Source organism: Lotus japonicus, chromosome 2 (assembly GCF_012489685.1).
Source record: "Lotus japonicus ecotype B-129 chromosome 2, LjGifu_v1.2".
NCBI lineage: Eukaryota > Viridiplantae > Streptophyta > Magnoliopsida > Fabales > Fabaceae > Lotus > Lotus japonicus.
This window is the reverse complement of record NC_080042.1, coordinates 82,314,588-82,337,918: the sequence shown is the minus strand read 5'-3', so window position 1 is coordinate 82,337,918 and position 23,331 is coordinate 82,314,588. Positions and strand designations below refer to the sequence as shown.

The 23,331-nt window shown below is 34.1% G+C and overlaps 2 protein-coding genes across 3 annotated transcripts; both read right to left on the bottom strand.

Annotated features, from left to right (window-relative positions):
- Window positions 1-8,668: 8,668 nt before the first annotated feature.
- LOC130740277 (beta-amylase 8) lies at window positions 8,669-13,623 on the bottom strand. Of its 2 annotated transcripts, none has more exons than XM_057592816.1 (10): window positions 13,183-13,623; window positions 12,712-12,939; window positions 12,438-12,518; window positions 12,060-12,263; window positions 11,207-11,401; window positions 10,861-11,025; window positions 10,470-10,730; window positions 9,614-9,826; window positions 9,221-9,437; window positions 8,669-8,981 (listed from the first exon to the last, which is right to left on the bottom strand). In XM_057592816.1, the coding sequence occupies exons 1-10, from the start codon at window positions 13,564-13,566 to the stop codon at window positions 8,947-8,949; spliced, it is 1,983 nt and encodes a 660-aa protein (XP_057448799.1). In that variant the 5' UTR covers window positions 13,567-13,623; the 3' UTR covers window positions 8,669-8,946. The 2 variants fall into 2 exon arrangements, with proteins under 2 accessions (XP_057448799.1, XP_057448800.1); XM_057592817.1 differs by having other exon boundaries at window positions 8,669-8,969; window positions 13,183-13,622.
- Window positions 13,624-17,762: 4,139 nt separating this feature from the next.
- On the bottom strand, window positions 17,763-22,686 carry LOC130740276 (uncharacterized). The gene is made up of 6 exons (XM_057592815.1): window positions 22,168-22,686; window positions 20,343-21,359; window positions 19,860-20,054; window positions 19,621-19,772; window positions 18,918-19,028; window positions 17,763-18,138 (listed from the first exon to the last, which is right to left on the bottom strand). Exons 1-6 carry the CDS (start codon window positions 22,321-22,323, stop codon window positions 18,078-18,080), a joined length of 1,692 nt encoding a protein of 563 aa, XP_057448798.1. The 5' UTR covers window positions 22,324-22,686; the 3' UTR covers window positions 17,763-18,077.
- Window positions 22,687-23,331: the final 645 nt, after the last annotated feature.

The following is a 23,331-nucleotide window of genomic DNA, read 5'->3' as shown; positions in this document are numbered from 1 at the left end:
AACATTTACAAGTTTGAGTAATTTTATGTTACAACTTCCCCTATTTGTTTTTTCTTTCTAGAATTGAGTCAGTACTATAAAGACCATACTAAATTTTTGTCCTAAATATTTAGTTAATGGCAGTGATCTAATGCTTTAAATTAGAAGAAAAACTAAAGTTAAGATTAATATCCACTCAAATTTTAAGTGGTCTCTGCTGTATTCTCTAAAGTATAGGACTCAACCATAAACCAAACACACTGAGTCCACATTCAACAGAGTGAAAGTCATGTAAAATGGGCAAAAATTAATGTATATAAAGGGGTGCTGTCATTGCTTATCACCAGTAGAGCACATGCATAAGCAAATAGATAAACTTCAGTAGGTCCCAATTGAACCAACAGTTCTCATTCTTCCTAAACATTACATTCCAAAAGAGATCATTAAAATTAATGAAAAGAAATTAAGAGAGAGTAAAGTTAAAGGGAAAGAGTTATCTCATTCCGAGACAATTCTGGAACTTGTCAGAAAATTCATCTGTTAGGATGAAGTTAAATGATTGAAGTCATCTCAGCACATGACAAGAAATTAAGGAGGAACATGCAATGTGAAAGTGATATATTGAACCTAGGTCACTCCCTCTTTGCTAGATATTCAATTTTAATCAAAGATCCAATTAGATAGTGGGTTAATCCGGTGTTCTTATGACTAACTTGTATGGAAATCACGAATTGCTATCTAGTGATGTTTTAGTGATTTAGCCAATCTAAATTGTAAGTTTAAGCCATGGAGATTTTCTGTAACCATGGGCTATATCCATTGTTAGTTTGGGTCTGTATCTTGCCTCTGTATCATGCATAAAATCAAGTGATCTAAAGCTAAATTGAACTGCTCTCTCTTCTCGCTCCAGCATGTTTTTTTTTAATTACTTTTGCTGGATATAGTAAGTAATTCTCTCTCTTCATTGCTCTCATTTCCTATGCAGATTCTGGTCTGGAACGAACTGCTTTCTTTCTTTCTCTTTCGTAAGGATCTCTCTCGGGTTCACAAGGTACCCTCTCTCCCCTACTTGCTTTCGGTTTCAACTTAGTTACACGATCACCAAAATGGATAAATCATGGATTGATATGCCGCGAAACACATGTTATGCCTTGTTAGGTCTTAATAGATTGATCTAATTATTTTTATTTGATATTTGGACTTATATGAGTCACACACATATGTATAGGAAATAGAGGTTGGACATGCTATAAGTCGAGGAGAATTATATATTGCAACTCACAAGAGAAAAGATGGGTCTTATGTCAATGAGGAGGCAAGGTTTGTAGGGGTAAGTTACAAAATTAAATGTTTATTCCCCTGCTACTGAAATTGGAATTTAAAACCAGAATCTTGCTGTGCTTTTTTTCAAGAAATAGAATCTTTGCGCTGCTGATTTAGAATAAGTTAAAGTTAATGACATGCTATCATTTTACCCAAATGACATGTAGGAGCAGGTTGAGCAAGAACTAAGTCAAACCAACAATTTTGTAGAAGTTTCAAAAAATGATGCTCTTTCCAAAATTTTGGGTCCAGATAGAGCTGGATGTGTGTGTGGATTAGGCTTAGGTGCTCTTCATAGTGTTGCATTTGGATCGACTAGTGGTATAGCCTATAATAGCTCAGCTGAAGTATCTCAATTGAAAGAAGAACTTAATTTTGTGAAGAGCAAGTTAGCAACTTCTGAAGAGAATATTTCAACATTGCAAACTATAATGTTTGCATTTATGCAAATGAAAGAATTAAATATCTCAGCAAACTTGGGTGCTTTGTTCGCGACTTTTACTCAAATGGTAATGTTGCTTATTGATTTAACTAAGGTAATATGTTGCAGTTTTTAATGAGTACAAATGTTGATTTGGTGTGGTTTTAATTTTTAAGGACAATGCCAATGCTAATGATGAACCAGTTCAAACTGCTGATCATGCAAAGGGTTTTCACTAATGTTAGTGAGGTTAGTCATGTTTGCTACTCTACTTTGGAAATTTAGTTTTGAATGCTGAATGTTTTCATTTCTGTTTCTCCATTGAAGTGATTACTTGATTGGGTAATAAATAATATGGTAAAGTCATCCTTGATTTGCCTTAATATTTTATGCACAAGATTACAGCCATAGTGATTAAGCTACATATCTATGTCTATCCCCCTGCTTGACTAATCAGAATTGGATCCCATTATCTAGAAATGTTTCTAGTCATATCTTAAACGATGTCGTGACATCCAAAGCTGCATCTAAATCATATTTTATCAGTTTTCCTGATTTTAGTTTCAGCTACTGATTAGAAATTTGACAAATGTCTACCCTTTTCATTGCAGGGTCAATTGATGACAATATAGATATAATGAAGAAATGTCTAAAAATAATCGAGTCTTTAAATCCTTATGTACTCAAATTCAAATGTTGGAACCATATATTTCCTTTCATGTTCATGCCCATTTGTGAGTTAGATTGAACCTTGTGACATCTTGAGGCATACTCTGAATTTAGTAAAGATGTTGCATATTTGAGATATGTAAGTGAATTGTAATTTTTTTTTGAGTGACTGAACCACCTTTGTAGAGTGGTCTTGCAATTACTTGTAGCATTATCATGCTCATGCTCATGCTTTTTAAAATTCATTATGTTCTTTTTTATCCTATTCTCTCTTTGCTTAATTTGGTGTTAGTTTAATCCCTAATCACCAACATATTAGAGATTTTAATAATTCATTTAAATTGATTCACAAATAAAAAAATAAAAAATAAAAAATTCACTTGGATGGGTCAAAACCTGAATTATGCATTTTGTGGCACTTAAAGGATGCCAGTACTGTTTGAGCCTAATTCAATGGTTGGTGTATTTCGTGGCATTTAAAAGATGCCAATACCAGTTGTGGCATACAAAACCGGCATTTAAGCAAAAAATGCCACAAAACAGTTGTGGCACCTGTAATAGAGGCACTTAAAGGTGAATGCCACTAATAACACTTGGGGCATTTAATAAATGCCACAACTTAACAATATCAATGCCACTAAAAATGCATTTTTTTGTAGTGAGAGATAGATCTTTACTATTAAAATCTATACCCTTCACTAAATCAATGAGATATTTCTTGCCCCAAATAGCTCTGGTCAATACAAAAAATTGCAAGAAAAAACCAACATAAGGCTTGAAGGAAAATTAAGATCTTCATGGTAAATTTTTTAACAGATAGACCTAAAAAATATACTAAAACTCTTACATTATACTTGTCCAAGAGAAAGATCATTCGTGCAATGCAACTACAAGTCTGCAATAGGTAACTATAGTTCAATCGTTTTTGTGAAAGTTTAAGGAAATAATCATCTTTATTTTTGTATGATGATGAGAGGCAGCAGGCCTTTAGTTCAGAATTGCGCAGAATTATAAAAAAAAGTAGCCATGATTTAATGAAGTGAAACAGAGGAGTGCAACTTTACAAACGGTGTTGTTGTTTAGCAACTAGTTAGGCCTGCTAATCATAGTAAAATTAAGAATACCGATAGCAATGATCAATCAACAGTTACAACCAACAAAGAATAGGCTGTACAATCACCTAACAAGCAACAATGCATTCAAGGTTCAATATTTTCTGAAAGAACAAAGATACACAAAACTTCGTAAATTAGTAATATCAGCTGACATCTACTTTCTCAGTAAAATTTTCTCCATATTTTATCAAAAAACTTCCTCTACAACATTAGAAGAAATGAGCATTTTCCAATAGAATGAGGCTACTAAATACCACTCAAACAGAGAAAAGTATTTGTAACATCACCAAATAATAAGAAAAGCTCCCATGCACAAAATCCATGACAATGTAATGGAAATAAATTGCAGATTAAAGCTTGAAAGGATATAATCTAGATGTCACTTAATATCAGCCCAACAAGTCAGAAAGAGATCTTGGAATCTGAACTTGCTTCTTATTAATCTTATCAAACTCAGCCAAGAGAAGGTCCATTCCTTTCTTATCATTTCTCAGCAGAGGTTTCTTTAAGTCCTTTTCAACTTTGTTCAATGCATCAATCATCATAGCCTCTGCACCAAGATTATCTACAAGACCTTTCCTGTAAAAGAAAGTACACATAAATATATGAGCTAATGTGACTAGAGCCCAATTCACCATGAAACAAGGGATGTTTACAACATATGTGCTGAGAATGAAGGGCCAGACATCAACCAAGTCGAATCAAACTGCAAATCACGTATATTGGTGATACCACATTTTCTTATTTTTTTCCTCTAAAATTGCCACTTCCATTGGTGATACAATTTTTTATTTTTCCTGACATTAATTGCAACGGAATACTTATCCGTCACGAAATCATAGTAAATAAAAGAAAATGAAATAGCGACGGAATGTGGAGAAAGAAGTTATTCGTCGCTAATTACTTTGACGGTTTCCCTCTCAACATTCCGTCGCCAACTCTTAATCTATAATTCAATAGGATTTTGTGACAGATAAATATTGATCGCAAATGGGGAGAAAGAAGTTAAATATTGAATTCAATAGGATCTTGTGACAGATAAATATTTCATTTTTAGTCTATAAATGAAGTAGCGACGGAATGTGGAGAAAGAAGTTATTCGTCGCAAATCACATTCCGTCGCTAATTACTTTGACGGTTTCCCTCTCAACATTCCGTCGCCAACTCTTAGTCTATAATTCAATAGGATTTTGTGACAGATAAATATTGATCGCAAATCTTATTCCATCAATATTTCTATGCGACGGAAAACTTTTTTATTCACATTCCGTCGCTATATCTTTTTCTTTTATTTACTAGGATTTTATGACGGACCAAGTTTCCGTCGCAAAAAGCCACTAAAAAAAAGCTTACTTAAAAAATGAATTTAGCCAATGAATGTTGCAATTTGGAGTAACAAATAAAGAAAATGGGTATCACCAGATTAGCGATTTGCACTAAACTTGAAAATACAAAAAAAATCCAATTTAGTAATAAGCATTCGAAATTACACTATATAGGAAAAAGTCACAATTAGAAGAACTCAACTTAATGTATCACTGCAAGGGTAGAGAGACTGTTAGATCGATCAGCAAGTTTCAAGTCCTTGTCCACCTCCACGATCTTAATTGCATAGCAAGTTACACAAAATTAATCCTTAAAAAGGGTGCCTTCCAATAAATCTGACGAGCCACGATTAGACATATGAGCCTAATCCATTGGAATTTGGATGCAATTTGAACAAAATTATACACAATGTAGACAAGAAGTTTGAAAAATATATTATAATAACCATAACTAAAAATCCTATACATAAGACTGGATCAAAAACACAAAAATTCCAGAAATTAAATTAAATTACACTTGGGACTGAGAGGGGGAAATCAATTGACTCAACAGAGATTAATAAGGTATGCATTCCTATGAAGTATAATTTGGACCAAAGCCATCTCATCATTCACTTTCTTTTAATTTGATCAGTAGGAACGAAAAAATTTGGCATAACCTTACATCCCAATTTCCTCACCCAAGAAGCAAGCAGCAAGGAACTCTGGCCCTGAAATTTTTACTGCCATAGTGCCATATAGACTATATGAGTTATTTTCTCTGGCACTGAAATTTACAATAAGTAGCATTATGCTATAATTTACAAGAAACTAATGGTGTGATTGGAAATGTGAGAATCAATTCTTACTAGCTAGACTATTAATTTCAGTTTCAAAATTAACTTCGTAAACAAGATAGAGTGTACTTTTGGTCCCTAGGCACTTGAAGTTCACGGATCTAATTGGTGGAATGTCACTCCCACTTGTTAAGATCGATAGTGATCTTCATTACAAGGGGGGTGGCATCCCACAAGTTAAATCAGTGAATACCTGGGGATTTTTTGGAGAAAAATAAAAAGAAAGTTTTGGTTTTTTGGATAAAAGAAAATCCCTACTTGATCAGCTCTAATTTCTTCAAAATATAAGCTATGGTGAAGCTAAAAAATCGCAGGTGTTGGTTGCAACCATAGGACTCGGTCGTAGTTTGTTAAGAAGTATTTTCATTCTCTATACACAAAAGATCACCATGAGTAGGTGCATCAAATGTGAGAATTCATGAGTAGTAAGAAGGTTGTTACAGAAAAAACACTAAAATAATATTTTACGTTATACAAAGATTAATGCACGTTCAATGGAGTCCCACAATTTTAGCAACATCAATAACAGAGCATTGCTGTAGCAGAGGAATTGGTCAAGATGGTGACTCAATCCAGTTTGAGGTTCATGTTTCTGGTTTGTAGTGGGTGTTGGGTTAGACTTGAGGGAAGGGTTGCCTACTGTTTGGTTCAAGCCTTGTTTGGCTTTTGTTTTGGCTTTAGTTTCTCTTTTTAATTTTTTTTCTCTTCTCTTGTATTTGGGCTAAGCGCCCCTTGAGCTTGTTTAAATACAATTCATTGGTTTATCTAAAAAAAATCCACTCCACTGGCCATTCGCGATCTAGTTACCATACCACGAAAATATAATGCTGTTTCGCAATAAAACACAATTGGAGAAAATATAATAATAAAATAAAAAAATTACTTTTTATAAAAAGTTTAATGTTTGTTCTTCCTCCTGTAACAAAATAAAAATAATTTAATGTTTGATATGACTAACTAATAAGAGCATCTCCAATGCAAGGTTCTTAATTCTTAAAAATAAGAATGGTAATAAGTATCGGCCGATACGCTGATACGATACGCGATACGATACGTTTTTTATGTAAATGATATGTATCGTCCCTATGTATCGAATTGTCCATGTATCGCGTCCGTATCGGTTGTATCGTTGCATCGTGATACGAAGTGTATCGCACGATACAGAAACTAGGCATAACGGGTCGGGTTCGCGACCCGGTTCGGATATTTATTTATTTTTTTTACGGTTTTTTAATTATCTAGGCCAATGTGGGTCGGCCCACCTGACCCAATCCATTTAGGGATTGAAATTACACTAATCCCCAATTTCAACTCTTGACAAGGGTTCAACTTCAACGTTGTTCACCTCTACTGAAGAACACTTCCTTTTCATGAACGCTTCTTCTCTTCATCTCTCATGTTATTGATGATTTTAAAGGAGATGAAGATTGTTGCATTTGTCATATTTTAATTAATTATATTATATATATATATATCATATATTTTTCATTTATGACTTATTTTTGTGTGTCCGTATCGGACGATACATAATACGATACGACACACAATTTAACTACTTAAATAAGAACTCAGTTCTTATATAAGGAGTTTTACTTTTGAGTTCTTAGCATAAAAAATATTTTTTTTCTCTCATCCAAATTTCTTTACTACTTTATGATTTTTATTTTATTGCTTTATGAAAATTAAAAGTATAAATAATGTGGTTTGTGGGACCAAATGAATAGTACTAAGAACTATGGTTGGAGCAAAATTGTTAGAGAGTTGTTTAAGCACATGTGGCAGTACGGGCCCACATGAATAGTGCTAAGAACTAAGAATTAAGAACATAGCATTGGAGATGCTCTAAGTTAGTTGAAAGCTTATTGTCTAACTTAAGATTGCGGAAATATTACTCTATTGAATGTATTTTATAAAGCTAGCGGTTGAACAAAGCTGAAATTGTAAAAATGATATAAAATGACGTCTTGAATAATTCTTTTATTTATTTATTTCCACATCAATACTTATATAATATTAAAATATTAAAATAATTACCCTTATTTAAGTTTAATTGAAATTATTTATCATCTCAAACGTATAATATCATTTTTAAATTTATTTTTCCTTTTCATATTTTTATCAATTTAAATAAAATAAAATAAATAATTTTATAATTTAATGTAATAAAGTAAACTTATATTTTTCTAAATTAACAAAAAAAATTATATTAACAATTGAATAGTAATTATTTTTAAAAAAATTAGGGTTTAGATTTTTTATAAATATAAAAGTGTAATAATATAATTTTATTAAAATAATAAAGATAAAAAATAGAACAAATGTAACAAGTTTTAAGTTATAAGTTACCTCAAGTAGTATATTGAAAAAGTTTTAAGTTACTGAAATAAATTTATTTACCAAACACTTTTAACAAACTTTTAAGCTAGTCAAATAAGTAAGTTACTGAAATAACCTAAAATATAATGGCTATCTCCGATTCATAACTTAAATTGTATCTAAAGGTAATTAAAATATGAATGAAGGGAAATAATAATTCTGTATTTGGTCCTTGTCTCTTTCTGTTTCGCCCTTTTCCCCTTGCTGTGTAGGCACGTCTCCCTTGCTGAGTTTAATTTCTATGCACCGACGGTGTAAAGTTTTTTTACACCGTCAACCAATTAGATTTCAAGGATGTGAGAAAATCTCTCATTTTATTCAATTTAATTAATTGACGTGGCACATCCTTGAAAACTGATTGGTTGACGGTGTAAAAAAAATTTACACCGTCGGCGCATCATCCTTTTTCTCATAAAATAATAGCCTTGGTGCCTACTCTACTGCATCATTTGCCGATCCCAGGTAAAACAAAGAGAGACCAGTGGCTGTATGCTTGAGATTCAGTTCAGGGGGCTCCATATATTTTGAACCACCAAAACACATTTTCAATAAGATAAACAAAGTAAGACTGTTCATTTTCTTTTTACTATACCTATAATTTTCTTCATAAAATTATGCCATCCATGATATCAAATATTTATCAATTTTATATCAAGATAGAATTGAATTGGAATGATTTTTTTTCTCTGATAATACATATAACTTATTCCAGCTTTACCAAGCTTGCAAATGCTCTGATCTAATATATTGAAGCCTATAGATACTATATAATTGTTACAGTTGACATTGCACTATCATAAGATGAGACAACTAGATATTTTCGAACATATCCCTATTCAGCAACAAGAGGGTAATTACACGACATAAAATGGCCTATGGTTAAAAAGTAAAATTTGCGACCATTACAAATCCCCTGTCATTTCACCTGCAAGGATAGCTAGCAACAATAAATATTAGATGACAAAATATTTGGTAAAAAGAGAAATAATAAAACTTGACAACAGTATGTCTATCAGAACCTGCATGTGCCCGTTTGAAAACATATTCAGATTCAGGCATAATGCTTAACCAAGGAAATTAATTCTTCCGAGAAGGTGAATTTAATGGCAAAATGCTTCTGGCATAATTTGAAACCGTAGAGTCTATTGAACTCAATTTAAGAGTAAGGGTCCTTACCATGCATGCATTTGATGAAGAAATCCAATTCTGACAAGCAAGGATTTCCCTGAAGCAAAGACGGTTGCTGATACACAAAGAATGAGAAGTGCCGGCGATCTGGATCATTTCTGGGCTTTGCCATCTCAACTAATCTCTTGTGCCCTTCTCTATCATAGCAAAGGAGTGCATTCTCTCCGGCGGCAATCAACCCCCGATCCCAAGCTGAGTTTAATACCTTTGGAAACATAAAACATGCCAACATCATTCATAACAAATGGATGGGAAAAAAAACCACAGGTCCAAGTTGATCAAAATAAGTTTTGCAAATCACTTCAGAGCAGGATTAAGGTGGCAAAACTTATAAGAAGAAATATTCCGGTGGAGGTTCAGCATGTAGGAAACTAAACTTACTTGCCAACTCAAACCCTCAGGATCAACCAATGATTCATTAGCTTCCTGGCTGGAAAGATGAAATCCTAAGCAGACAAATTTCATCGTGACGGCATGTTTTTTCAGAACCTCAAACACAGGCGAATACCCATCCTGATTTGTGGGGTTGTGATATCCTGCTGTCAACTCTGCTGCATGACTAGGTGTCTTATACCACCAGTATACTGCAGGAACCTGCACAGTATCATCTTTTAAGGTGTTTATTCATAAATTAATATCACTTCAGTCGGTAAACTTCTACTTTTGAGGGCAGGATTTTTTAGGAGACGCAATGACCATGTTAGTTAAGGATAATTATCTGTGGAACTAACCAAATAAACATAAAAATAGAGTCAATAATTAAACATGACTTTTCATTGTGCATAGAATAGTTAGCTTCTTATTTCTGATCTCATAACTGTCCACGAACCCAAATACCTATTTTTTATTGAATAAAACAAGCATCATAAATAAGTTATTACCAATAACGATTCCAGCCTACTATTCAGTGGATACCACATTAACATATAGGAATTTACATAATTCAGTTTAATTGAACTAAATAACCACACTGCAGAATAGAATCACAACTTTGACAGACTGGATTGATAATGCTTGTGCAACACACCATAAGCATGAATTATCCTGTAGTACTGGTCAGTAAGTGTCGTTCAATATGCACTAAAAATGGGAAAAAGTTAATATAACCCGGTTTTTTAAGAGATAGCAAACTGACTCCAAGTATCATCAATCAATTATAGTGCACTCAATACTGGTCGTAACTCGTAACTAAGATCATTCAAATTTGGTCACAGAACTGATATATCAGAAACAATACCTTAACAATTATTTGTGTTTCCTCAAAAGCAAGGCTTGCAAGAGACAAAACATTATCCGCATGGTCTACTAATGTCTGGGAGTACCAATGCAAGAAGAAGCGTCCATAATAGTTGTCATAATCACCTCGCTCGCAAAAGAATCCAGTTTCATGCGGCATAGAGTTGTAGTGTCCAGCATTATCCGGCCCTCTAGCCCAGAAAGAGTGACCACGTAATTTGGCAGCTCTGCGTAGACTGTGTTGCAGGTATTTATCATAGCACTGCCCATAAATTATTTACAGAAGATCAGAACAAGACTGCTTTATTAAGAAATAAAATATAATATTACATGCATAATTTACAATAAAGGATAATGCAACTATTTTGAAATAGGGCCAAAAAATGAGCTACCTGAAACTCACCGATACCAGGATACCTCCATCCCATTCTTTCTGAAAAAGAAGGGTATTTCAGCTCCCCAGATGCTCCTAGTCCAATTTCTACTGAAGAAATCAGACCTTCGGCAAATAGGTCATCAAACTCAGTACGGAAGCTTCTCATCATATCAAAATAGACCTGTACATATCAGAGAAGGCAAATTAGTGACATCACACAACAAATGATGATGTATATCCTAAATGGTTTTCAATTGAGGAATACTTCAAAATATACAATCTATGAAATGCACATCCTCCAATAACCAGATATAATTGCGCACAATGTAGAATCCATAAGAGTATACTAGATATTTTCTTACCTCAATTCCAGTTCTGCCTTTGAGAACCCGTTCTTTGTCAATTCCCCAAGATAGGCATTCAGTATTCCTCCGTCCTTCACGATCCGTGAAGAATATATCTTGGTTGTCTTTTCCAATATCCAAAACCCATTGCGGGAGGGAAATCAATGCATCACTAGAATCACTCCCTCCACATTCATGGAATGCCATAACAACCTTCAGAATTTGAAATAAGAATCAACATAGGATCTCGAACAACGTCAAAGATGCCTCCAAATTCCCAACACAAGAATACACATTCAATTAGAGAAACCTCTCACATTTTAAAAACAATATAATCTTTCACGTATAATACAAGATAGAGAAACAATTATATTTATTACAAAGAAGAAACAAATATTTAAGAATTAAATAAGAAAACAAAACAACTGAAATCATCCACTAGTTATTATGTCCAAATAATAATAGAAGACCTGGAAAACCAATTGAGAAAAGAAATTGCAAGAGTAGCTCGCAAGTTTCTACACCACAAATCGATATGTCATACAGTGTTGACACCATCAACTCATTCAGATCTGCTCTTTCTTTTTTTACTTTTTGAGGATACTCACCTCCTGACTCCACCACATCTCTTTGTCCCCTTTTTTGTTCATATTTTTTAAATATCTTGAACCATTTAATAAGTAAAAATCCTATCAAAATCACATACTAGAAAACACACCCTTGTACTAAATGATTTGGTCCTTCCTAACTGAAACCACAAAAATGCATCATATATAGTATACATACAAAGTCATACTCAGTTTTGATAAATTTTCATTATTAGAGAACATGAGTGCATGCATAAGATGATATGTGCTATTAAAATATATACCTGTAAATTCAGCTTGAATTCTCTTATAATGTTAAATAGCTCCCTATAACCAGACCACACATATTTCTGAGGGCTCCAGCCTTCAACAATGCCCCACCAACAATCCACAACAACACCGTCTATATTTAAAGACTTAATATGGATTAGCTCCTGTCTAATGCCTTCAGGATCAATCAACTGACAAAATTTGTTGATAATACCAACCTGCAACAAAAGGATAATTTCATAAGCCTATATTCCAACACAAGGCAAACACAGTCAAATCCTCAAAGGCCATACAAAGTGTAACCTGTAAATGTATTATTTATTGTTTAGAATAAATTAAACAAGTCGGATGCTAGTCACACATTCAGCAAGCAGCAAATAGAAGACACTTACTGGAAGCTTTATGTAAACAGGAACGTATGGCGTGCCAGTAAAGTCATTTTCATGCACCCCAGTATGCATAACTTGCATAAGCTGCATTTAACAAATTACACAATCAGACAGTCCTCGAGGAAGTGCAATCACAACGTTTAACCCAGTTCCACAATCGTATTATAAACTAAAACTTCACACTTTGTTTAAAAACAAAAACAAACGAAATGAACATTATGCAATTAGTGTTCAACTCTGGCACGTCATAACTTGAATCAGTCACTACTAAAGACACCTGATCAGCTTCCAAGCAGTCAACTGAATCGATGGGGCTCGCACTCGCGAACTTCCTACTCTTCGAGTCCCTTTCTGCAAGTACAACAGAATCAATGGACGCAGGCGACAAGCATTCATCAATTCTAAGAACTGGCGGCTGATTCTCTAACGTTTCCTTAACGGAGCAAGCTCTCAAGGAACCAGCAGAGAGTTGAGTTTCGACTGACCTCGCTGCGGCAAATGATCCCTGCACAATGCCATCTTCATTAAACATAAACACTCTAAAATCGACAACAAATCATTCCCCAGCTCAACATTTCAATTTAACTAAATTCAAATGCATTGCCACAACTTTCAAGTTCTAAGTTCTAAGTTCTAAATTCTAACCTAACAACCAATATGAGCATTCTATAACAAGCAATCAGAATCATAGCAAATTCAAGCTCAAATCAAAATCATGAAATTGGAATGAAGGAAGGAAGAAAGGAACCATGTGAGAAGGAGGGGGACACTGGCGATAGGTGGTGCCATCGGCGTCGACGACCCAACCAGCCTCACGCGCGAGAGCAGCGAGCACGTCGTTCATGTCCGCACGCGCCGGCAGAGGGAAATTGCCATACTGACGGAGTCCGGCGAGCATGCGGCTAGTGATGGCACGGCGGTGCCGCTCCCGGAGCTTCGTCCGCTCCTTTTCTTTCTCCCTCTCCTTCTTCCCCTTTCCGGCGGAATTGACCCCCGCTGCCGCCGCGGCGAAGCCGCGGGGGCGGCGAGGCTGCGGCTGAGACAATTGGTGAGAGTGTGCTAAGTAATCGGAGCTGTGATCGCTTTGAGGGTCGAGATCTTGTGCGGAAACGTCGTCGTTGGTGTTCTTCATCTTCGCAACTCTACCATTTCCATTCCAACTCACTCACTGTCACACACTTCTGGCAACTCCCCTCAGCATTTTTTTTTGGAGAGTTTTTTGGGAATTAACTGGGCCAACATGGAGGACCGGGCCTGCTTTTACTTGGGCTTTTTGAATTATACTGCTTCTTGGGCCTCGATGGCTCCGCAACAATAACTTGAAGTAATCACAATCATTAATAGTGATTATCTGCTTTGAAAATTTTATAAAGCATGTTAGTGAATGGTTATGATGACTTACTTTACTCTTTAAAGTGTTTTAGAGGAGGCAGACCTTTTTTTTCACTTGAAAGAAGTTTATCTCTTATTTACTTGAGGAAATCTAAATACCTCACTCGGTCACTCTCACATTTACATTCACTCCATTGATCGCGTAACTTTCAAAAATACCGTCAGGATTTTTAAGCTTTCGCAATCTAAAGTGTGGAAGTTATTTTTGTTATTTCACATTCCATGATCTAAAATGCAGAAGCTACACATGTACATTTCGTTCCGCAATCTTCTATTTGTGATATACAAATTAATGAAATGAGGATAAATTATCTAGAAAATATCAAACTTTAGTTTAAGCTATTAACAAAGGTCTAAATGTCTAATAGATGTTATATTCAAATAAACATAAACTAGTATTTTTACCTGTGCGATGCACGGGGGTTATTCATTTTTATTTATCGTGTGTATTTTTTCTTTCTAAATATGTGTTTTTTTAATGTTTATAGAAAGGAAATTTATTATGAATTAAAAAAAAATTAATCTTAGATATAAGCAAACATAAAATTTTCTTCTATTTCGAGTGATGAATGTATTTGTTTTTATTTTGCAGAAACGCAATAATTTATGAGTTTTGATTAAAAATGTTACTCATCACCGTGTTGCATAAGAAGTCTTCGTCTTTGTTTACCATTACTTAAATACTCTCAAGTTTTTTCTCAAACAAATTATGCCCTTAAAAGCTGATATGATAATAGTTAAGTAGCAAAAAGTCCTCTAAGATTGTTAGCAGTACTGCAATTAATGCAAAGTTTCTATTACTTCATCTGTTTATTCTTTATAATCTTCAAGTAAGTTCATTGTATAGCACACATCCTTAATGTGTTATTTGTAACTTCATATACTTTTCTTAAGTTTGAAAATGAATGAGCCTTTTTGTAAAATTTAGCAATAACCTCATATAATATTCACTTTTTTATAGCCTTTAATTTCTCAAAACCTGTGGTTATTTTTGCTACATCTATCAAAATAAATTTTATGAATTAAAAGTATAAAAATAAATTTAGATAAATAAATCATAAATTTGAAATTTTTTTACGGTAAAAAACCATGAAAAGAAAAACTCTATTTGTAAACCATGAAAGATTAGGAAGACTCAATTATACATGGAGACTGTCTAATATAAAGTAAGATGGAATCAAGAGGAAATCGTTACAAAAAATGAAGGAGCAAGTTATAGCACATATAGACATTCTAAGCTAAAATATCAGTATCTAACCTCTAGGTATATGTACCAGTAAAATGATTAAAAGTTTGAGCTTTTATTCAATGTAGATACGTTAACACAAACTATAGAATTAAAAACCATTTAATTTAATACTTGTATAGTTGCAAGGAAAAGGGATAATGAGAAGGTTATTTTCTACATTGATATAATATTAAATCCCTCATCTTTATCTTTTATGGATTCATATTACTATTAATTATCATTTAACTAATAATTCAATAAACCAAAACTGACTTAAAAAAAAAACTAAACTAACTTTGTGTGCCCTATAGAATTTCCTATCTCATATGAACCAAATAATAATAAATAATTTGTATATATTTTGAGTTAAATAGAAGAAGGATATAACATGACATTAATGGGAGGATTGAAACCATCAAATAGAATTTCAAGAGAAAGAGATAGGGAGAAAGTCATTTTTGCATCGATATCATATTTCATATTAAAATATTATCTTCAACTTATGTGCATTTATTATCCATTTGCATGACTCACTCAAATCCTACGACAATCATGTACTTTGTAATTCCATAATTGATATTAATTAATTCATAATAAGTAACCACTAAATTATATACTTAAAAACATTTAAATGACACAATTGGAGATGAAAGGTTTTTTGCAGTTGAGCCAATTAATTTAGCATTAAGGCTGGTAATATTGATCTGCAATTTAAGCAATATAGAATTGTTAATATTATCATAAAAACATGATGATATGAATTCCCTTATAGTAGCTAGCAACATAAGCAAGCATTTCAACTCACACTTGAGTGATTAAGTCCCACATCACTTTTTACCTCCCAACTTTCATCCTCAATTGGCTTTCTTATATAGGAAAGACATATAAGTAGACATATAAGTGAATTAAATTTGTGAGAGAGGATTTATCTAATTCTATTGTCTAGCATTTCGCCTATATTTCTGTCTGTTGTGCTTAGTATCCACTATGAAATTATTTAGCTCGGCAACTTAAAAATTTGAGCTTCTGGTTTGGAGCCTCATATATTTTGTGTTTTTGTCGTTTATATTAAGATTTTTATTTTACTTTTTTTTTATTTTAAAAATCACATTGTTAGTTTCTAAATTAATTGATATTTGAATTGATATTTATTTTACAAACAAAATGAGATTCATTATTTTATTTTAAGAATAGTAATTTGATTTTATGAATTCTATATAATTGTAAGTACATGTAAGTGGAATTGTAGAAGTTTAAAGGTTTTTGGCCCATGGGTTGTATTCTTTAATTTTGGGTCATCGTTAGGAGCTTTGAAGTGGGATGTAAACTCAATCTTTCATGTTTTAAATTTTTCAACTTCTACATAACTTCTAAGTAAAAAAAGATATAAATTCATACAATTTAATCACTGTTTTTGTAAGTATATATGAATTCTAGTAATAACAATAAAAAAATCAGGTACAATTATTAAATCGAGACACCCATTTTATGAAAAAATCAGGTACAAATATTAAATCGAGACACCCATTTTATACAAATTAATGAAATGAGGATAAATTATCTAGAAAATATCAAACTTTAGTTTAAGCTATTAACAAAGGTCTAAATGTCTAATAGATGTTATATTCAAATAAACATAAATAATGTACTAATACTTTTATTATGACTTTTATTAGTATATTATATTTTTATTATTCTATCTTAAGTTATATAATTTATTACTTATTTAAATATTAAATATGTTATACTATAAACAGATTTTGGAAACCTATTTAGCGATAGATTTAATTTTTTTTGCCTAAAACTGATAATCTTCTATGAAATAAGTTTTTCAATACATATTCAGATCAAATTAGACTTTAAAAAAAACCAAGTTCCTTGAAAATAGTCTAATCATGCTAGCATAAGTATGATCAACCTGGCTTTGAAAAAACACGGACAATCCTAGGTTAAGGTATCCTTTTTTTTGAAAGTTAGGTTAAGGTATCCTTAAAACCAAATATTTGCTTTTGCCCACGTAAATAACTTGTTCTAATGAAAATTTGCAAAACCCTGAACTGAGATTTTTGGTTCATCTCATAACTTGATTACTGATCTAACATGATCTGCAGGGTTTTGCAACATAAATTATTAGTATCCCTCAGCTCACAATCACATGACAATGTTATGAGAAATTTCATATATCTCTCTTTTCATAAACATTCAAAGAACTAGAGATGCGAATTTCAACATGACATTATCAAGTGAAGTTTCCACCCGAGGACCTAATTCTTGTTTGAAGCAAATAATGATTCTACATGGCAACAGCAACCAGACAATAAAAAGCACACGAGGCAGACAAAGTTGTACTCCAAATCGCAGAATCTAGTTGGTCTTTAAGGTCGGTTAGGAGACAATCAGAAAACACTAGCACTTGTCTCACTCAATAACCTTGACAACATTACAAATCTATTCTTACCCTGCTATTCAAATGTCTTCTTTCCCTTTACCTTTTTTTAACTCTGAAAAGTCAAAAGGATGTCACAAGCGTGCACAACCGTTTATTATTTTCAAGCACTTGGTTAAGTGGTCTACATAAAGAGAATGCTTCAGTCAAAGATGCTATGCAAATCAGCAATTTCACCAATGATGAAAAAAACGCTCATTTGACTAATACTTTTCAGGTTTCCCCCCTCTTTTTACGGAATTGTGTGTGTTAACAAGTTGGGTGAAACAAAAGGTCCCTTTTCTTGCTGAAACATGTTGGCAATATTCCTCATCAAACAATAGCCCCCACCCCACTTTTTTTGTGCCCTGTTTCAAAGACAGAGAGAGCTAGTAGTTCAGTCTATTTCTACCATGGTTTGATGTTTATTCAGGATTTGGAATCAATAATCATTATCATGGACAACAATGAGAATACTAGCAGAAAGGACTGAGCTTCTTCTGATAGTCACATGTGTGTGTGTGTGCAATACTTTAGTACATTTTTTCCCAAGGAGCTATGAGCCTCAAGAGGATATGCTGCTTAACAAATTGCCACTTTAGTTCTCCGTTGGCAGTGAATCAGGTATACAAATGTCCCTCCGACATAGTGGGCAAACCCTGTGTATAATATACAGAGGTTAAGAAAGATACACATTCCCTGGCCCATGTAAACTTACTAACATGATTATGTCATATATGTATATGGCAAAAAATGAAACATCAGGGTATGAACAGCTGAATTTAAAGATAAGTGAGAATTTCACCAATTGTTACAGTAGGGATCTCTTGAAGTTGTTCATATGAAATGAATTGCCGTATTCAAAAACAACGAAGGAAATGCATAAGATCAAGTTGTCAGAAGGCCATTTAAGTCATTCACATCCATCAGCATCATGGGGTTTGACCACAGGTTGATAATGTCTAGAAAATAGGGCAGATGCCCGTACAAATGCGCAACATTCATAACATGTTTGAAGATCAGCTTATTTTTCTTCAGAATCAATTCTGACACCTAAAAGCTACCCACAAAAACTTTTCCCCATAATTGATTTTGATCTCTAAAATCAACTGTCAGGATTTCCAAACATTCTATCAGTCAGTTTTGCCAATATCCAAAGTTAACCCAGCATATGGTTTTCCACGTATTTAGTGTATACCAGCTTTATAGTTTACTATACTAAAGTGCCTCTCATTCAAAATATGCAAAACTCACTCACCCACGTTCTGTATTCTTATGTGCCTCTTACTAGATAGATTCCAAAGCCCTAAATATGTATATATTACACAACCGCAGTAAACTAGCAGGAATATATGTAATAATAAGGAATTTAATATAATTTGAACTTTTTAACCATATTGTTAACCAGAAGAACGCCCAAATCCTTAACCCTACGTACCTATGAATCTCCTTCAGCCACTTGTCTATACATGTTGTATGAAATTCATGATGGCAAGGCAGTACTCGCAAGCTGTCTTCATCTTCATACTCCACAAGGCATATATAGCATCTGTGAAATTAAAGGATAGCAAAGGCAAAAAATAAACCTATTAGCATAATCTATTACTGGTGAAATCAGTTTGATAGTACTTAATAAGTTCAAAAAAACACAACGCACATGCATAATAAAAATGTTTAGGATAAAAGCTCTCGCTACACGGTAAAAAAGAGAGACCGAGATTCAAGCAAATCTAAACAAGTAGTCAAGTACATGTATATCAGTAAATCAATACCTCAAATTATGAATAGTTAAAGGCTTAGGCTACATATGCTACAACTGATAACTGATAACTGACAACACCAACAACTAGGTTTGGAAGTGGGAGATAAACTTTCAACAGTATCTGGTATCAATTGGCATTTTCATGTCATAATGTAATATATAATAACATCCAAAAATGCACATTATGATCAAATGCAGTGGCCTTCTAAGACATCACCAAATATAATCGTTCACTATTTGCATTGTTCTCAATTTTTGATTTGGAAAAGTTAAAACAATGTAAAACTTATGAAAGTAGACATGAAAAAAAGAAAAAGAAAAATCATATGAAGCCATTGGGAAAATGAACACCAAGTGGCGGGTAAACCCGAATGCTTACTGTACAGGTTCTTCTTGATGTTTGTGCAATTTGGTGTATAACTTGACAGGCAAGGATTCCACAACTTCGTTAGGTGCAGGAACAGATCCAATAGAAGACACGGAAGGACGGGAGGATAAAACCACAGATTGCTGGTGAATTTCATCCAGAACCTAATCAAAATATGTAAAATATTAAACTTGTATAAACATAATTTGAATGGCTACAATAATCGCTGACAGCAGATTATTTAAAATTACCTCAAACAAGGCTTCAGCTAGCATAACAATTCGTGATATGCTAGCTCTAGCATTGGTATCATCATTTGAATTGTTATCACGGCCACTTATTCTACATGTACACCGACCATTTCTATGTTGACCAGACAAGATACATGATCTGTCATGTCCAGAAAGATTTTCAAACCGGCTACCCAACCGCTGAAGAGCACGAACCTAAACCATTTTAAACATACATCATTAACCTTGAATAAATCCAGGGAAGGGAGAAAGACTCACGTAAACCTCAGGTTGTAGTGATTGTTCCTTTTTATGAAAGTCTCATAATTTAATTATTTATGCCAATGTCGAATACATTACTTTACTATATGTGGTGTTCAATTTAATAATTTAATTATGCATGACGACATCATGGCCATTTTTCTACTATAAGGCTATGCTATTTGCTTGGAAACATATTATGAAACCATCAGCTATTACTCAAAATTTAGAAACTCCACAAACCTGGGATCGTATCCTTCTTCTCCGTTCAAGGAAATTGGACCTGTGTTCCAGTAGATCCTGATACCTTGTTTCTCTTGACCGTGAAGTCTCAACCGCATAATCTTGGGTGCTATACAAGGAGCTAGACATGCCGGGTAGAGGATACCCAGATGCAATACGGGAACTTGCAGCATGACGACCTGACGGGGACACTCTTGTATCACTCTCCCCTACTTGTCTTCCACTATTCTGACTAGTATCTGTCACTTCTCTCTCTTGTTGCAGAGGGCATAAGGTGAAGTCAGATATTGCTGATCGGCGGAGAACTCTGTCACGGAGCCTTCCAACACTTAAAGTTCGGCTAAAACGAACATTGCGTTCAACAGGTTCTCGAGCGGCATTTCGTCTATCCATATGTCTAGCCTCAACATTTTCTGTCTCAGGATGAATTCTTGGAGAGAACAAGTTCCCATCTCCAATCACATCCTGGATAGGAGAAAGTGTGGAACTGCTCTGCAAGTTGCCAACCAAACCCAATGTTGGGGAATTAGAACTTATATTATTAGAAGCCTCTTCATGGTACTGTACAGGCACTCGATTGGCAAAAGATGCATTAAGCAAGTCACTACATTGTTGAGTTTCGTTTCTATTAATCAAGCTGCTAGGAGGCCCTGGATTCAGATTCAGCTCATCTTCATTGTTAAATATTGAGAGACTTGCTGAAGAAACAGGGCAAGGTCTAGATGACCCCAAACTAGTGGTTCTGCTAAGTCTGAAGCTTATATTACCAGGAATGAGGCTAAATCGAGAAAGGAATCTGCTTGAAGGGTTCACGGACTGAGTTGAACCATGGACAGAGCTGCTACCAGTTCTGGATGAAGCATGGCCACACTCATCAAGGTCAGTGTTTGAAGGCATACAAGGCAATTCATCAGATTTAACCTTTCTGAAAGAATCTGTTTTCACTTCACCTGAGTCTATTTCATTGCCACTGGTGAATGTGGCATCACTTCCATTCACTTTATTCTGATCACAAACCTAAAGCATGATTGTGAAATAAAAGTTAGACAGATAGTACCAGAACACTTAGACAAATCAACCAAAAATGTTAATAATACAAATACGTGATGGTTATACAGAAACAAATATATAAGAATAGATTGGAAAGAGAAACCAGTCCATTATATTATTTCCAAAATAATCTGAAAGGCATTCATAGCATCAAAATAACGATGATAATAAAAAAATGCCCAATAGGGCAATGGGGCTAACAAGTAACACGAGGACAGAGGCGTAGAGCCTTTCTGCTCCACCAGAATTTCTAAAACTTGTGACTTGTAACAGGAAATCAATGTATTGTTTGTTGGGTTATCGTATATAATATTGCATCTTCCAAGAAGCTTATTAAACTACATGCGTAATCGGATTTCCATTGAACTCAACACCGACCCACATTGTGTCAAAATCTTGCTTCTCAACACCAAACACACACTACTTCCATTCCTCCATTAAGAATCGATTCCTATTTCGTGAGAATCTTTCAACCAAATATAAATTAATAGGCAAACCTCCAAAAAGAGTGAAAATGTCATAGGATGATGAATTGAAAAGAAAACAATAACTTTGAGTTTCCATATCATAGATTTCATTACAAATGTATAGACACATATACATGATGATAGCAACTACACCATAGTGAGAGTGGTAACATTGAATATTATGTTTTGAATCAAACACAAACACATGTCAAAGTAACTGGAAATTCAACCATAAAATATAAATAACACTACCCCAGAAAGCATGCATTAGCTCAAAATTTACCATTTACAATCCAAAATCCAATTACCTGGTCGTCATTATCACTGTCACGAGATCCAGATGCACTTCCAAGACAATAAGATGGGAAGCCTCTATGCCTCTTGGATCGACCCTTCCGGAAACTACCGGAAGACGACGATGAACTGCAAGAGGAGGAAGAAGCTTTGCTGCCACTGGACCCCATCTTTCCAAGAAGGAATGGTTTTCCGATGACCCAATAGGCCGAAGAGAAATACCCAGAAATCAAAATGGGTTCTTTGATTCTTTTTTCTGAGATCGGAGGCGATTCAGATCTACAGAGATGGTGAATTAAAGTGGCATTTTTTTGTGGCGTTGTGATATTGCTGCTGCATTGTTTAGATAGAGATGTTGATGATCATGCAGTGTTCTTGGGAGTGTGTGAGGGAACAATGAGAGGGAGAAGGCGTAAAGGGTGGTGATGGTGGTGGTGGTGGTGGTGATGGGAGTAGCTGGATGAATGCGACAAAGCAACTAGCAGGGGAAACGTGAAAGGGAGGCTTTTTTTGTAAGGAAAATTTTGTGGGGTGGTGATGAGAGGATAAAGAAAAAATTTAAATGTGAATGTATATGTGGAATTTAAATTTTGCAAAACTTATGTTAAATTAAATGTAGGATTAAGTTTAATAAATATTACTATATTATTATTAGATTTTTTTTTATTAAACTTAAGGTTGAGGGAATAAATTTGCTTTAAAGATAGTAGTGTACGAGTAAAATCTCAGTTGGTGGATAATTCACACGAAGATTGTTTTGACACTCCTACTTGAAAAGTAGACTTTGTTGATCTTCCCAGCATATCACTGACTTCTCATTTGGTAGGTTGAAAGTGTATTCTTACTTAAATAGTGAGATAAAAAGTAATTTTTTGAACCCTAGGTTAAGAGTTCAATTCCGGAGAGTTATATATTTTTTTGAGATATTTAATCTTCACTACACTCAATCGAAGTTGTGCGAGCAATTTAACACTGCACTCAAATTGAAAGTGTTTCTTACTTAAATGGTAGATAAAATTTTATTTTTCTAACCTCTAGGTCGAGAGTTTAGTGTGTGGTTTGCTACACAGATTGCCTTCAAGTACAGAAAGTCCTTATGCATAATACAGAGATAAAGGATTGGATAGTGACAATAGTCCATGTTGTCCGGGAACAGAACCAGATTGTTGATACGCATG